This window comes from Gastrolobium bilobum, unplaced genomic scaffold (genome assembly GCF_033153095.1).
Source record: "Gastrolobium bilobum isolate Gb01-03AN ecotype WA unplaced genomic scaffold, APGP_CSIRO_Gbil_v1 utg33092, whole genome shotgun sequence".
In the NCBI taxonomy this organism is placed as follows: Eukaryota; Viridiplantae; Streptophyta; class Magnoliopsida; order Fabales; family Fabaceae; genus Gastrolobium; species Gastrolobium bilobum.
In genome coordinates, this window is record NW_026899544.1 from 17330 (window position 1) to 34937 (window position 17608).

General features: G+C 37.0%; 1 protein-coding gene across 1 annotated transcript; it reads right to left on the minus strand.

Moving 5' to 3' along the window:
• Window positions 1-6436: 6436 nt before the first annotated feature.
• LOC133291254 (sister chromatid cohesion 1 protein 3) lies at window positions 6437-15912 on the minus strand. The gene is made up of 13 exons (XM_061489477.1): window positions 15789-15912; window positions 15040-15301; window positions 14908-14954; window positions 14758-14810; window positions 14544-14614; window positions 14083-14459; window positions 13881-13992; window positions 13629-13765; window positions 13039-13547; window positions 12450-12489; window positions 12223-12271; window positions 11206-11341; window positions 6437-6535 (listed from the first exon to the last, which is right to left on the minus strand). Exons 1-13 carry the CDS (start codon window positions 15910-15912, stop codon window positions 6437-6439), a joined length of 2016 nt encoding a protein of 671 aa, XP_061345461.1.
• Window positions 15913-17608: the final 1696 nt, after the last annotated feature.

Here is a 17608-nt window from a genome sequence, read left to right on the forward strand (position 1 = left end):
TTCGGCAACCTGGCAGCGGCAGCCTTGGATTGGTTTAAAACCAACAACCAGCTAGGAGGATCATTTTGTTGGTTCTCCATGCTGGGTACTGCAAAAAAGAAGTAGTAAGATACAATATCAAAACTAGTATAACAAATATGCAAGGGTAAGGATGGAGAAAGCGATCTATACTCAGTTCAGCGTCAAGATCCTCTTGGGACTTGAAAAGAAGGGATGTGACACTAGCATGCTTATGCAATAGAAGATATGTGCCAATGGCAATGGCACTGTCAATACCAGAGGGGCTCAGCTGGGTATCCTTAAAACGGTAACTCGAGGGAGGAAGTTGATAATGGTCAAAAGACCAGTGCAAAGGAAATTTTCCCTCCGCATTAGAGGCATCAACAAACCATACACCCTTGCCAGGATGTGCAGAAACCTTAAAGAACTTGTCTTTAAATTTTTTGAAAGAATTAGTGTAAACTCGAAAAAGTTTACGACCAGGGATACCTCGAATGGTAACCCAACCTTTTCGTTCCGCTGGTTCCCGACCGATCCGAGGAGTAAGAACCTGAAAAAAGAAAAAGAAAACGCCGACAAAAGCCAGAATTATGAGGTATGAGCAAAAACGCTCAAAAGCTTTAATAAAGCCCCAACCATTGGGATGAAGTTGGGTGGGAGCTATCTGAAAGTGGCTCAGAAGATCAATTTGAAAGTCGGTGAAAGGAAAACGGACACCGAGTTGAGTCACGACATCTCGGAATAAGAAAAAGAAAGGGGGCTCTCCTGACCTCCCACTAGAACAAACAAGTTCTTCTTCTCGTGGGGGGACTATATCATAGTTCTCTAACTTCCCCACTGGAAGGCCCGCCACGTCATCCGGACCCATGTCGAAAACGGTAGTCAAAACTTCATAAGTAACCCAGGGAAACTGGGATATTAAAAAGGTGGAGGGACGTGGGGGATACGACTCGGTAGAACTCGACTCTTCTACTACCTCTGGAGGAGGAGATGCAATAAAACCTAAAACAAGAAAATAGCAGGATCAGAAAAGAATCAGAATACCTGAATCACAAACTCTATCAGAAGAATCACTAGATGATGATGAAGTCGGCAAATCAGAGATCATAATAGGATCATTTGCTCCACCAGATCCGGAAGTAGATTATACTATATCTCCATGTCGGCAGCTAGATAGAGTAGACTCGGCCAGAGAGTCACACCCTCTCTCGACAAGATTAGAACTCAAGTAAACGCAAGAGTAGCATGGGACACTCCTTGGGAAAGGGGAAGAATGTGGGAAGGCTTAGATGTTGGAAAGAGATCTTGGAGGAATCGTAGGCTGGCTAGAAGGCCCAACCTCGGGTTGGGAAAATCGGAGTGAAGCATGTCTGCTTGTGTTATGACGATCCCTAGCCCGGTTCGACGAGCCTCTACCCCGGGGATGCCCCAACTCTCCATTGGACATCCCAGACCTTTTTCGAGATCTACCACCACGGTAACCTCGAAGCATAGCTTCCCATTTTCTTCTTCGGTCCTGGGAATCCCCCAAAGCCAGAAGCGAGCACCAGGAAGAATCTTTTTGAAAAAATCAGAATCCTCCCCCTTTTTCCCTTTACAACACAAAGCTGAAGAAGGAGGGTTTTTCCCCCTCATTTGGTTAAAACACTAAAAAATGCTAAGATTTCAAATAGCACAGGGGGAGACGAGGACGACAAGGTGATAAACACCAGAATGACAGGAAGGAACACACAAGCTCTGGAAAGCGAAAACTATGAATGTAAAGAGAAAATACCAGAAAATCAGCAAAGTAAAATACACAGGGCAAACAACTCAAAATGGAAAAAGCATGCTCGCGACCAATACCAAAATGCAGGCATTTCAATACACAAGCAACCAAAATGGAAGATGATTGAAATACCTGTTGAAAACGATGGGGTGCTAAGAAGATGAAGAAATGAGTTTGAGATGCTGAGACTCAAAGAAATGAGGTTGACGCACAATGCTCAGAAGGTAAACAAAAGCACGTAATGTGCGACAGAGGCTTATATAGGCATGACTACTGACCATTAGGATTGCAAATGGCAAAGGTCAAGGCTACTCAGGTCTTTGCACTTCTACATAATAACTGCACCAATCATGGGAGGTAACCGCAGTCATCATGGGCGGTAACCACACTACCACAACACTCAGAAATAGCAAAGGTTAGGGTCATTTGAGCCATTTCTCCCAAAAAGAAATGATTAGACAACTGAAACGATACAGCAATAAATGCGCACGAAACGCGAAAATGGCATAGAACGGCCGCGGCACGCTAAAACACGCGGGCTGTGGCACGTGGCAGAACAAAATGAGTACCACTCATAAACAAACAGATAAGATAGGACACGTACATGTACGGCCGGGTTATACGCCTGATGCTTGGGGGCAACTCACCAGTTGGATCACAACTGCTCAAGCACATCCGTTACCCGGTTGCGTGTATAAACTATCTCAACGGGGTCATGCAAAACCCGTCGTCCACGTAATCAAAGGCATAAATCAAACACTGCAGTTAAGGTGTGATGCTTGAGGGCAACACGTCAGTTGGATCCCAATAACTTAAGCACACCCTTAACTCGGCAAAGAAATATAGAAATGGTTAATGCTCAACCTGCCGAAATAAAGGACAAGGAGAACTCGTCCTTGATGTAAGCCACAAGCTCGGAATAGGCATAGAGGCCGACGTTTGGGGGGCAACTCGCCAGTTGGACCCCAACGGCCCAAACATACCCTTACCCCAGAAGAAGAGGATACAAGGAACATCTCACCGGGTTCATGCTCAGCCCGTCGACATAGGGGGCAAGAGACACCCTGCATGGAAAAAACTCCAGAATATGAGGAACTTGCAAAAGTTCAAAAATTTGCAAGAATGCAAACACATTCAGGGGAAAAAACCTGAAAAGATGCACACATAAGTTCGCCCCGACTACCCGGATGCCCAGGTAGCCGGGCTGAGGGGAAACTGTTATGGACCCATATAAGGGGCCCATTAAGTGATATGCCCAATAAGGGGCAACCCAAGATCTGAATCAACCGTAATCACAGATAGATATCCATCAAGGATACTAATCCTAATATGACAGCATAGCAAGCAGGCCTGAGCCCTTACAGAGGCACCAAAGGCCCATCCACACCACCCACAGGTAACCTCTATAAATACAAGGTAAACCCTAAAGATACGTTACGCTCTCTCTTACTGTTATGTTGTCACTGTGCGCACACACACACCTCATTGGCTAACGCCGTTATAGTATTCTGTGCACAGTGATCTGCTTGACTCAAGGGTATCTCCCTCATAAATACCTTGGAGAGGGAACCAGATCCATGAAAAACATACCAATTTATTGGGCTGGACATCTCTGTCTCAAGGACAGAACAGTTTCAAAAAGTCAAAGCTTCACAAAACACACACAATTCAAGTAAGCAACATTACTTTATTCAGTATTTTGTGTTTTAATTTCTTCTCTATTCTTTGATTTGTTATTTTTGCTTAGAAAAACAATGTTTCTTGTGACATACATGGCATTTCAAGTTATCGTGAAAATTATCATAGACTTTTAAAGGTAAAATATCTTGATACTTCTGAATTATTTTTTTTAATGAAACAAATTAACTTTTTTATTTATTTAAATAAACTTTGTAATAGTTGTATAATAAAGGAGCCACTGGGTGATGCTTTTTACAATCATTAAGCGCTGAGTTTAACCAAAATCATTTTTGACTTACAAAGTCAGTTTTCAATCTATGATGTTCTCATTCCATTTTATTGATACAAGCTAACTTCTCTCTTATGTTTAAATATACAGGATGGTTTTAATTTGAAAACTAAATTATGCCAGGTATTGAAGGAATTAACTACAATTACAGCAACTATTGAAATTTATGTCACGGTGGCTATTGATATTGAAGATGATGTAAAAGAAGTTTTGCAACCAAATTGTAGTAGAAAGTCCTCTAATCCTCCGAAATTATCATTTTTTGAATCTGAAAGCATGTTCAATGTGTCTGAATCTGCATATACTTTAAGTCCAAAAGTGAACTGAAATTGTCATTTTTAAATTTGAAAGCAACATCGAAGTTTGATTCTGTTCTTTAGAAATATACCACATTATCTAAAGCTTAACCTAAACTAAAATGATGGGGTACTCTTTGGAGCAATTCATCCCTCTCATTCTGGGTTTATAGCTTTGCTGGTGAAGCATATGATAAATGTTGAGTACTAATGGTGACAAGGGATGTAGAACAAAGTTCTTACATATTTTTTTATTGTGTTATTTCTTTAAAAAATAAATAAAAAATTGTTTTGAGCATCATAAATGTGCTGTCCAACCACTCTCTCTGCAGCAGCTTCCTCCACCATCATGGATTGCCGGATTGGTAGCCAGAGAACAAAACGTTCAACTTGCAGCTGTGAGGCTATCTTTAGGTTTAAAATCAATTGTATATGGATCTGTATAATATATCATTGGAGAAGGACCCGTTTCATTTTCAAAGCTAGTAAGCCTATCCATCTGCAAGATGTTCCCAGTTGGAAGTTTTTGTAAAGATGATAAATTTTCTTTTAAAAATTAACATTGGATTCAAAGCATCTAGCACCCTTATAAGTAGTAACTGATCCAGATAAATGAAAATAGAATAGACCAGTTGAATGGGTTGAGGGAGACTTTTGCTTGCAAAACAATATCTTATCCCATTGATTATTGAAGATGCTTTTATTGTCATCAACATGATGAGTTTAGTCACATTAACAAAAATGCTTTTATGGTTTGGAATTGCATGCAGATCCTTCAGAACCAAAGTAAAACCCGATCACAGACCCACTTGTCTAATTGAGCATCATCTTTATCTCCCAATTTATGTATTTTGTACAACCCTAAGAGGGGGATAATATACCCATGTTTGATTACTATATAGTAGTATTTGTTCTACTACATTACTTTTATCCATATATTTAACATAAATTATATTCAGAGGCATGTATAAACAAATCCTCATTATAGGAAAGTCATAAAGAAATTATTTTATGTTGTGCATGCTGATTAGTTGACATAAAATCAGACCAAACTATAATTGGAAAATTAAAACCCAAATTTTATACCTTTTTCTGTCAACTAAATATAAATTGAACAAAAAAAGAAGTCAATCATTATAGTTTATATAAATTAAGCAGGATGCTAATATACATCCAAAAAAAAAAAAAAACTATTTCTCTTCATGCTGGTTATAATTTGCCTTGTGCCTGCTATACACCCCAACTGCATTTCCGTTCTTAGCATGAAACCCAACTGCAAGTCAATAAAGAAAAGTTTTAATTAGAGGTAACTAGTTTTTATTTTTTAACAAGTAGATCAGCACACAAGAACATTTCAAATAGATGAAAGAAACATTTAACTTTATGGGTTGTACTGTTAGGGTATCCTCAAGCAAAGTAGCTTTAATATAACTGATAAACTCTGATAATTATAACATAAATCTTAATTGGCTGTAATCACAAGCTCTTGCCGTTTCAGCTTATTCCAAAACAGGGATAAACTTTGTCTAGTAGCAAACAGAGTTCAACTGTTGTAACAGTTATGACAGCTGTCAGAGGAGTTATAACAAACTCTAACAAACTCAGTTCGAGTCAGTTCAGATCTAGTTTAGATGCTCTCATGTTCTCTAGTCTATATATATATTCATTTGTATCAACACATTCAGTAATTCAATAACATTTCTCAGATTCTCTTCACTCTTTCTCTCGGTTCTCTCTCTCACACACACTCTGCTATCTGGTTTCTCTTCCCTCATAACACTCTGAGTTCACATGCATCAATGATTCACATTATTCACAAACTAGCATATAATTTAACAAGATGCATTGAGATATCAGATAGGTTTTCTAAAACATGCTAATAGGAGAGGCTGGGTTCTATACATAAATTTTATTGAAAAGTACAAAACACGGGTGGTAAACAATATAAAGCAGAGCACTGGAAAAGACTATGTTCTTTGTTGGTGAATTTTCAGCAAAGAAAATAATTACATGCATAACCCATTACCTACCAATAAACTACCAATTCCAACATTTCTTAATTTTCACAGGGTTCTAGTAAAATATTTTTCCAACCTTTTTTCCCCTTTTGATTCACCAAAATTACTGTTCTTGTAACTTGAGGAGGGTAAATTGTAAGATTTTAAACTCGAAGCAGTGAAGTTGTTTTGTAGGAAGACTTCATAGGGATAAAATGTAATATCCTATAAAATAAAATATATTCTTTTTCATTTGTACCATTTCTTGTTACATTTGTATCATGAGTACCAACACTAGTTCTATGATCAGCCTTCAAAAGTCATAAAAGTCTTGTTAAAAAAACATAATTTTCTTACCTATATACATCACGGCCGCAAAGGACTGCAAATAATTTAATTTAAAATATCAAAATTGAGCATTTGAAAGCGTAGGAGTCAACTTCAAGCTGACATCACCATAAGGTTCTTCTTGTTGTACATCAACAAGTCCATGAGTCTTTAAAGCCTGTAATGCACCATTTAACTTCCACATCAATAATAAAACAGAAATTTGCATGTCACAATACTTGAATATAAAATAATATGTTGTGTATTGATCTAATTCAGAGAGTTACAATATATAGAGACCCTAATGGGCTTAAGTGAAAGGCCCAGACCTAATACAATCAGAATATTTACGGATAGGAAATAATCTAATCATATCTAATCATATCTAATCACATCTAATATATTCTAACACTCCCCCTCAAGCTGGTGCGTATATATTGTGAGCACCAAGCTTGTTACAAATGTATTCAACCTGAGGACCTCTAAGAGCTTTAGTGAAGACATCCGCTAGTTGATCAGAAGAGTTGACGAACGCTGTCTTGATTTCTCCTGACTGAATCTTTTCTCGAATGAAGTGACAATCAATCTCTATATGTTTGGTCCTCTCATGAAATACAGGATTAGAAGATATATGTAGCGCAGCTTGATTATCACAGATGAGTGTCATGGGTTGTTTCTGTTCACAAAGATGAAGCTCCTAAATCAACTGCTTTAACCAGATTAACTCACAGGTAGTATTTGCCATTGCACGATACTCAGCTTCTGCACTAGATTGAGCAACAACAGGTTGTTTCTTGCTCTTCCACGAAATTAAGTTTCCTCCAAAGAAGACACAATAACCGGAAGTAGAGCGCCTGTCCGAGGGTGATCCTGCCCAATCAGCATTTGAATAACCACAAATTTCTGTATTTCCCTGATTCGAATACAACAAACCTTTTCCTAGTGCTCCTTTGATGTATCGGAGGATCCTCACAGCAGCATCCCAATATGAATCACAAGGGGAATCAAGGAACTGACTAGCCGTACTAACAGCAAAAGAAATATCTGACCTAGTCACAGTAAGATAATTGAGCTTCCCAATTAGCCTCCGATAACGTCCAGGATCAGACAACGGCTCCCCCTGTTCGGGCAATAACTTGACATTAGGATCCATGGGTGTATCAACTGGTTTACTCCCCAACATACCAGTTTCTTCTAAGATATCCAAGGCATACTTCCTTTGACAAATAGAAATGCCCTGTCTAAATTGCGCCACCTCAATTCCCAAGAAGTAACGCAGCTTCCCAAGGTCCTTTGTTTGAAATACACTGAATAAATGCTGTTTTAACTGACGAATTCCGTCTTGATCACTTCCGGTGAGAATGATGTCGTCAACATAGACTAACAAATAGATGCACTTGTCAGGAGATGTAATCCTATAAAATACAGAATGGTCAGCTTTACTGCGAATTAAGCCAAACGCCTGAACAGCAGAACTGAAGCGACTGAACCATGCTCGAGGAGACTGCTTGAGACCATATAAGGATTTTCGAAGACGACACACCTTCCCAGACTCCCCCTAAGCAACAAAACCAGGTGGTTGCTCCATGTAGACTTCTTGTAAATCACCATGAAGAAATGCATTTTTGATGTCAAGTTGAACGAGTGGCCAATGACGAACAGCAGCAAGAGCAAGAAATAGGCGAACTGACGCCATTTTAGCGACCGGAGAGAATGTATCGCTATAATCAAGGCCGAAGATTTGAGTAAAATCCTTTGCAGGCGTGCTTTGAGTATATCGACATGGCCATCAGGTCCAACTTTCACAGTAAACACCCAACGACAACCAACTATAGACTTCTCTGGAGGAGCAGAAACAAGGTCCCAAGTGCCATTGGAATGAAGTGCAGTCATCTCATCAAGCATCGCTTGGCGCCACCCTGGATGGGAAAGTGCTTCACCTGTTGTCTTAGGAATAGAAACAGAAGAAAGACTAGAAACAAAGGTGAAATGAGGTGAAGAAAGACGGTCATAGCTCAAAAAGGTATAAAGAGGATAAGGATTACGAGTAGTACGTGTATCTTTTCTTTGAGCAATGGGAAGAGCCTCTGGTGAAGGATCCGGAGAGGAAGAATCAATAGCAGTGGGCGATGAGTCAGCAAGAGTCAAGTCGACATGAGGCACAATTTTACGACGCTGATAGGTGAGAAGTGGACGGTCCGCAGGTATAGAAGCAATAGGTTGCTCATCTGGAATAGAAGCACCTGCAGCTGGCAAAGACAAGTCAAGAAAAGGGACAGGAAGAACATGATCAACCTGTGACAACGGAGATGGGATAGAATTAAAGGGTTGTTGATCAAGAAAAGTGACATCAGCGGAAACTAAGTAACGCTTAAGATCGGGAGAATAACAATGATAACCCTTTTGAAGACGAGAATAACCAAGAAAAAGACATTTAAAGGCTTTAGATGTTAACTTGTCCTTACCAGGGGTGAGATCATGAACAAAACAGGTACAACCAAAGGCATGTGGGGATAGAGGATAGAGAGGAACATCTGGAAGCAATAAGTTATAAGGAATGTCATTATTAAGCACAGATGAAGGCATACGGTTGATGAGAAAACAAGAGGCAAGGACTGCATCGGCCCAAAAGTGAAGAGGAACATGCATGTGAATAAGAAGAGTCTGTGCAGTCTCAATAAGATGTCTATTCTTACGTTCAGCTACTCCATTTTGTTGTGGAGTGTGAGGACAAGTAGTTTAGTGTAAAGTACCATGTTTGGCTAAGAAATTAGAAAAGTCCACAGAAACATATTCCTTAGCATTATCACTACGTAAAATATGAATAGAGGCACCAAATTGAGTATGAATTTCAGCAGAAGATTTTTGATAAATAGAAAACTCAGAACGGCTTTTCATTAAATAAATCCAAGTGCAACGGGAGAAATCATCAATAAAGGTAACGAAATACCGAAAACCTAAAACAGACAAGGTACGACTTGGACCCCAGATATCTGAATGAACAAGAGAGAAAGGGGCATCAGCTCGTTTATTGACTCGACTGGCAAAAGAGGAGCGTGTATGCTTCCCTTGTTGACATGACACAATCTAAAGACTGAAGACCGGATAAAAGAGGAACCATCTTCTGCAACTTTGAAAGACTTGGATGACCGAGGCGACTGTGGATAAGTTGTGGAGATTCTGTGAGAGAGCATGCCACTGAAGGACGAGGCACCTCTAGATAGTAAAGCCCCCGTGACTCATGACCCACTCCAATCATCTTCCCCGTACCCGGATCCTGCACAGAAACAGAATGGTTAGAAAAAGTAATGGTGCAAGTGAGGGAGTGGATCAATTTACTAATAGAAATTAAGTTATAAGGGATGCCAGGAATGTAATAAACAGATGTCAAGGCCAAGGTAGAGGTCGGACGAGCTTGTCCAATCCCACGAACTGGAGCTTTGGTTCCATCAGCAAGGGTAAATGAAGGTAAATGATCAGAATAAGTAAGAGATGTAAAGAGTTCCTTATTACCACAGAGATGATCGGTAGCACCTGAGTCAAATATCCAAGTGCCAAGTGATGTAAATTGAGAAACACAAGCAACGGGATTACCAGTATATGGAGCGGAGGGCTGAGACTAAGGAGAAGCCTTCTTGAGAAGAGTTTGGAGTGCAGCATAGTACGCAAGTGAGAGAGAAACTGAACCAAATGATGCATTGTCTGACTGCTGAGCTATATTCGCAGCAAGAGAGGTGGCCCAATTCTTGTAATTAACAAAACCCTTCAATTTTGAAGAGGTAATGGACCCAACATTGGTAGAGATGATATTGGGAGAATTTTTGACAGGAGGAGGTTGAGAATTGACCTCCGAATGATCAGAATCATTTGCTGCCATAATATTATATAGGAGATGACCAAATCTGAAACAGGATTTTTTTTTTTTTTCGTGAACAGTACCTGTACGGACGTGATGAACAATGTTTTGTATGGAGGGCGAACAGTAACGGTACGGACACGGTGAACAGTGAAATCGTACGGACGGTGAATGGTGCATCCTGTACGAACGATGAGCAGTGAACTGTACTGACGGTGAACAGTAAACCGTACGGACTGTACGAACGAGATGAACAGTAATTTTATTTTATTTTTTTAAAACCGTGTGAACAGTGTAGAACTAAGGCGGAGGGACGCACGGCGTTAGAGGAAGGAGAGAACGCCTAAGTAGTGAGCTTAGGGTTTTAGCGGAAGCGAAAATTCCCAGAACAAAGAGCTCTGATACCAACTTGAACATAAAATAATATGTTGTGTATTGATCTAATTCAGAGAGTTACAATATATAGAGACCCTAATGGGCTTAAGTGAAAGGCCCAGACCTAATACAATCAGAATATTTACGGATAGGAAGTAATCTAATCATATCTAATCACATCTAATCACATCTACTCATATCTAATCACATCTAATATATTCTAACAACAATAAAGCAAAAAAAGAGGGGGGGGGGGGGGAGCACCATTATTGTTCACAAGGATGCTTGCATTTGAAGAAAGCATAATCTGTAGGACTTGAATTGAAGGATGATATACAAATATATATCCCTTAATTAAGATCAAATTAACTACACATTTTTTTTAGCAAATATTTGCAGAACTATATCCGTCAGAGCAGGATTCAAAGCTATAATTATGTTGATGACAAGAAACAGAACCATTCACACTTGAGAAAAAATAAAAATACTCTTCAGTTTACTTTCCTGTATTCACATTCTAACCAGATTAAAATCATACGCCCACAAACAACCAATACTCTAATTCTTTGGACATAGTTGAGGTTCCCTTCTATGGATGGAGTTGTTTTAGAACTCACCAATACTTCAAAGAACATACGAGCAGAGTGCTTTCTAGTTTTTCCTTCCAAGATTTTATTCAAGCTAAGATCTCCAACAGGATCCTCCAAAATTGGGGTAATAGGAGAATGTCTTTTCAAATATTGAGCTGCAGCCCTGGAATTATATAAGTAAAGAATATTAGAAATGTTCAAATACTAGAGAAGAATAGTGAAGAACTTAAAAACGGTACAAATTAACACATGTTCAACAAAAGAATGCATTAATTAAAGTATGGTTTTACTTGTTAAATTTTCTTTTAGGATTTCCTCACCTTATCATTCCACTAATATATACATCTACTTAAAATAATTATCATACTATATTTTCATACAAAGTCTTGTTTGTCATCTGATGTTTTAATTTTCACTCTAATGCTAATGCATGTGTCTTTATGATGTATCAGATGAGTAACATATTCAGGCACAAGGAAGAGGGAGAAAAGTAAGGTCACAGATCCTATGAAGTAATATACTTGGAAATTTGGCACTGTGCAAGTTCCTGGGTTATGTTTAAAATTAACTATTAAAACACCCAGAAATAACTTGTTCATAAAAAAGAAGAAGGAAAACACATAAAGGCTGTAAATTTGTAATTCAAAAAATAAGCTATCACAATAGCATGCATCTATAGAAAATTTTACAATTATGATACTTGCACAATCTTTATCCTACAAATCAACCCCTCATAGGCTCTCATGCAACTCATTGGAAAATAGTTAGATTTTGTGAGGAGTTTGTAATCAAAAACAGTTAAGATGCATAATAAATGTTCTTCAGAACAAGGGATAACAGCAGAGAGTATTTTGCTCTCAATTTATCAATCTAAGATGCTTCAGAAAAATTTGATGTCAAGAGTCTCAAAAGTTATGTCAGTCCTCGATCTGGGAAAAAACTTTTCACGGGCATTCACTAAAGTGGTTTGATATACATGATATGATGAATGACTGGAATAAGAACAAATATATTCTATAATGGCATAGAGAAATGAATAGGTACCTAGTCCTCACAGACAATTCGTTGATACTTTTACTTGTACCTTGTGAACCTGCCATTAAAATATTTATGTTATCTACAACAGTAATACTGATGCCAATACAGAAACTGACCATTCATCTAAAATCATATCAGGAATTATACAATACAAGTAACATCACAATAAATATGTAAAATAATGGCATGTTCCAGAAAAATCAAATTGAACATGACATGAAAATAGAACATACTGGCAGACGTATTGTTCTCCATTTCCAGAAAACCAAGCTCCTACGAAAAACAAGTTTGACAAGTTATTAGATGAAATGCTTCAATTCAACAATTTCAAGACCATTAATTCAGAAGGTAAGATTACTAAAAGCAAGTTTCAGCTCCTGAAGAGAAAAAAACTAGGAAGAGGAGAGGCACATACATATAAAATTGTGTGATTATAAACACCAAAAGCAAAACCATAAAATCAAAATTGTGTACAAGATAGACAGACAGTGATGCACACGCTACTAGTTTGAACATATCACACAAACATTTTCATTAAAATGTGCATTAAATCCTCAAAAAACGGATGACTACAGCACTTTACTATTGGATAGACTTTTTTTTTTTTTGTAAATAACTATTGGATAGACTTAACATGTCATATATACATCAATATCTATCTTAAGGAAGCCACAAGTTACAAATTTAAATATATCCTCCTCATAAATTCCTCATACTAAAAAGTTAAATAGAATAATAAATACTTAGTACCGAAAGGGAATGGAATATGATTGATCAAATGAGACTGTATGAAAGCATTCATGATGAAACCTAAAAGCTTACTTCTGTTTCAGCAGAATTGATTAACTGATGAGTATCTGAAAGACCAAAGTTTTGAAAGGTATCATCCAAATTTGTCATTGGTGTTTCCATCTCCAATCCACGAATACCGGTTGATGCTGGTAAATCAGATGTCTGCATTATCTCAGATGCAATATTTGTTCCCAAAGAAGAAAGTGACACAGATCTTAAGATTTTAGCTGAAACAGGAGTCAATTCATCATTTCTAACAGGACTCCTACGATCATCTTCAATATTGAATTCCATGTCCACATTGCAAGCTGGGATAGTGGGATGGGGAGCAAGAATACTATTACGAAGGTGTTCAATTTCCAAATCAGATGCATTAACAGGAGGAGGTGTAGCAGCTCTTGTCTCTTTGGGAATTTGGTTGGTTGATGGAGGAATTCCAGCAATCCCAGCATCCATATTATCTTCCTCATTGATGACCAAATTGGGTCTTGAACATATATATTCCCTTCTGGATATATCTAATAGATCCTTGCAAAGCCCTAAACATGGAGCCACAAGTTCTCGATGACAAGTTCATAAAACTGTAAGGTACTAAAGATAAAAGATAAAGACTAGCTTACCAGTTAATAAGGGCTGGTCAAAAATGTGTTCCTTTCTTCGACTGTTGTTCAATTTAAAAGTATCCAAAGTAGAGGAAGGAACCTCCTTTCTCTTCCGCAGTATATCACGAGTATCACTAAGCGTCTTCCTTATGAAGCTATAAAGACACATCCCATATGAGTAACATGCATAGACAGAACAGAAATTTATAAGTAAGCAAATAAGAATATAAGTTGCAAGAGAATGAAGCAATTCAATAAATAAAAATTTACCTGTTTGACAAAACTATGGGTTCATCAAAGAATGGTTTTCTCTTCCTTCCTCTTCGTTGCGGCTGCTGAATTGGTGGACTTGCACGAAGCACTAGATTGAGAGAATTAGGCCCTGAAACAGAGTAAAAAGGAAGGAAAGAAAAAGTAAAGTTCTGTAATTCTAGTATGCATATATAAATGCAAGAGACAGATGTGCACTGACCTACACAAAGTTGTGGTTCTGAGGCAGCCCCTTGAGAAGTAAGGGGAGTTGGTGATCCAAAATGGTGTTGTGCCTGAGATGGGGCAGACATCCCGTTAAAATCCAAATCATCAACTATCTCAGGAATATGATCCTTTCCACTCATTGTTTGATCAAGTTCTTTGTTTGGTTCAGTATTATTATCCCCAAAATCCGGAATTAGTGGAGAATTTTCAGTATTACAAGCATTGTTGTGATGACGAAGAACTTCAATTGGCATGACTTGGGTAACTAGTGGAGGACTGTTATCCTGAAAGTTATGAGAGTGGTCACCACCAACATGCTGGGTAACAGGTGATTCTCTCTGGATACTTGGACCACCATCTTGAATGATATACCTACGGGACAACATAATATTCCTTTGGTTCATAAGGAATAAAACACCAAAATGCAACTGTAGATAAAAAATAACAGAAGCTTACTCATCCTCCATGGATCTGGCCCCTGAATATGGCAGCACATCTGTGTGTGAAGAATTCATCACTATGTCCTCCTTAATACAAAAACAAAATAAACAAACAAATAAATGAAATGAAATAAAATAAAATTCGTTAGATAAATAAAATTTGCAACTCTAAAACCACATTATTCAAAAAAATAAATAGTATATGCAGCAGGAAAGAAATAAGGCTAGACCTCATCAAAAGTTGTTATTGTCAAGTAATGATCCATTCCATCATGAGTTCGATCTGCACATTGAAAAGTATTAAAAAATCCTCAAATTCCATGCATCTTCAAACATTGAAAAAATATATAACTAAAACAAAACTCATCCACTTATGTAACCTGCTAGGGTGATCTCGTCTTCATTCCTCACGTGAGTATCCTCAACTCTGAAACATACATCCATATATCCATACATAAGGTATATATATTTCAGTATAAGAGAAATAATTGAAAGACCTTAAGAAATATTACCCATTATGATGTATTTCATAATCCAAGTTGAGTTCATCAAAGTTAAGTGTCCCCGTGAAGGTGATGGATTGAACTGGTGCCTTCCTTGGATCCTCTGGTACATTAAGTGGCATAGAACCAAATGCTTTGCACAAAGCACTCACAGCCGCATTGCAGTCATGATAAAGATAATCAACTTTCTTCGAATATATCCGAACAACTCCTAAGAGAAGGTGCCCTGACATTCTCAGGGCTATGGGAACCTCTGGATCCATGATACGATCTAGAAGAGAGGCATCCATGAGAAGAATTAATAATTAATAGTAATAACAATAATAATGCAAACCTACATTGTGGATCAGGACCTTCGTACCTTTTCTAAAATGAAAATTCCTAGTACATAGAAACTAGCGTGCAACCAAAAACACATAAACCACTTTAAATAAACACAAACCCGTGAATTCTAGAACATGTGCATTTGCCCCCACCACCCCGGAAGAACAATTGAACAAACACGCACAAAATTGGTTTTTAGATAATATATTAATGAAAAATCCACACCCATTAGAATGAGTGACATTGTTCCTTAAAGAAAAGTACTAACTTGGATTCACCAAAAGAAGAAGAAAAAGTAGTACAAATTTCGAAGAAAATTTCAAACAATTTTCCAAAACCCAGATGGAATTTTGAGAAAGACATGAACTTTGGACCTTGAAGATGTAACAGCGATAGGAAAAAAGAAAAAGAAAAAGAAAAGTAGAGGAACTTACCAACAGTGGAGAGAATATCGGTGGAGGTGTAGTGAGACTTCTTGAGCCTGTGTTGGAGGTGTGCGGCAATCCACACGGTGGAAAGTGGCCCTTTTCGTGCCAAAAATGTCTGTGAATAAAACATTTTCTTCTTCTTCTTCGTAGAGGCTGTTGTTGTTGTTGTTGTTTTGATCGGAGTCAAGAGAGAGAACGACTCTCTCTCCTATAGATGTTGGGTTTGGGGGATTTTAGGATTACCCTAGTTGTTGCTTGCGGTGTGACGGGATTAAACGGATGTTTTGGGAAGGTGCATAAATGTGAAATATTTGGCGCGGGAAACGATGACTTGAAGTGAAGTGGCGCTTATCGGGGAAACGGTCCATAATTTGGTTTCGTGGTTTATCACAAATAACCTCTATAATAATTCTCCCAAATTTACAATAACTTATATTACGTCCTTTTTTTATAATTGCGGAAGAATTTCTCATCTCTGGTAAAAATTAAAAAATTTAGTAATTGTTATAAACAATTTATTGGTTGTCCAATCCCATATAACTGTTATGACTGTTGAAGATGTTATGATCGTTACAGACGTTATAAATGTTGAAAACATTATGACTTCATGTTTTATGAGCCTATAAATAAAGCATGTATAAAGCATCTATATTTTTACTCTAGTTCTTATTAATTTTACAACAGTAATTTATTTATACACCAATGATTGATAATTGAAATAATTTTATTTTATTTTTATGAATTTTATTATCAAATTTGTCATTGTAAATTACTAATTAATGATTAACAATGATTATGAATAATACTTTTTTTTTATACAGTGAGGACAAATATTTTTTATTTATGTTAATTTTTTTTTTGGGTAAGATTATTTATGTTAATTCTGTCAACATATTAAATATTAAATAGAGAACATTTTCCTTTAATTATATTATACGATTATCTTAAAGGGTATTTGGTAAGAAGACTATTTTTAGATGCTCGAAAAAGTGATGATAAAAATTCCAAAAAGATCATGTTTAGTAATATATTAAAAAAAAATTCTCGAAAATATAATGTTTTCAGGATTTCATTTTAGGGTTATATTTATGGATTTGTTTTTTCTGTGATTACTGCAGATAAGTTATTTGCAGTAAATCCAATTTTGGGGCAGAAATCATAGTATTTTTGTAATTTTAATTTATTTCAGAGTTATTATAGTCTTTATAATTATAATTTTTTAATATTTCAATCCCAAAACGACGTCGTTTTGGAAACAAATGCAGATAACTTATCTGCAGTAATTACAGAAATATTTTCTATATATTTATTTTATGTTACATAAGATAAATAAATTTTCTACACACACAAAGTGGACGTGGGTCTCACATCTATTTTTTCTCTCTCCTCTTACATGTGGGTCTTACTTTCCACTTATAATTTTATTTTTATAACATGATATAACTATTTTTTCTACAATATAAAATAAATATAATCCTTCATTTTATATATAAGAAGAAAATGTATATCATTTCAAAAGATGTAAATTTGTGTTATTTGTGTTATTTGTGTTAGTATTTGGGTGTCCTAGAGACAATCTTATGATTAAATAAGGACAGAGATGTAGACCTTTTTAATATTGTTGCAAATAAATAAAAGCACTCTTTATCTTGTCTCATAATTCTGTCTCGATATTAATGTTAATATATTATGAATAACTTGATAAACCCCGTGGAATAAAATAGGTATCTCTTGAGTATCTGTGATGAGATCAAAATCATGAGGATTCAAGAATACCAGATGTTTATTCCTAATTTTATGTTCCTAGTCTAGAGATACTGAGAATG

What these genes read in the sequence shown, in the direction of transcription:
- LOC133291254 (XM_061489477.1), bottom strand. Translation starts at nt 15,912, where the DNA reads ATGTTTTATTCACAGACATTTTTGGCACGAAAAGGGCCACTTTCCACC. An exon ending in CGATATTCTCTCCACTGTTG is followed by an intron (nt 15,302 to 15,788) that starts GTAAGTTCCTCT and finishes CCTCTCTTCTAG; the next exon opens with ATCGTATCATGGATCCAGAG. An exon ending in CCCATAGTTTTGTCAAACAG is followed by an intron (nt 13,766 to 13,880) that starts GTAAATTTTTAT and finishes GTGTCTTTATAG; the next exon opens with CTTCATAAGGAAGACGCTTA.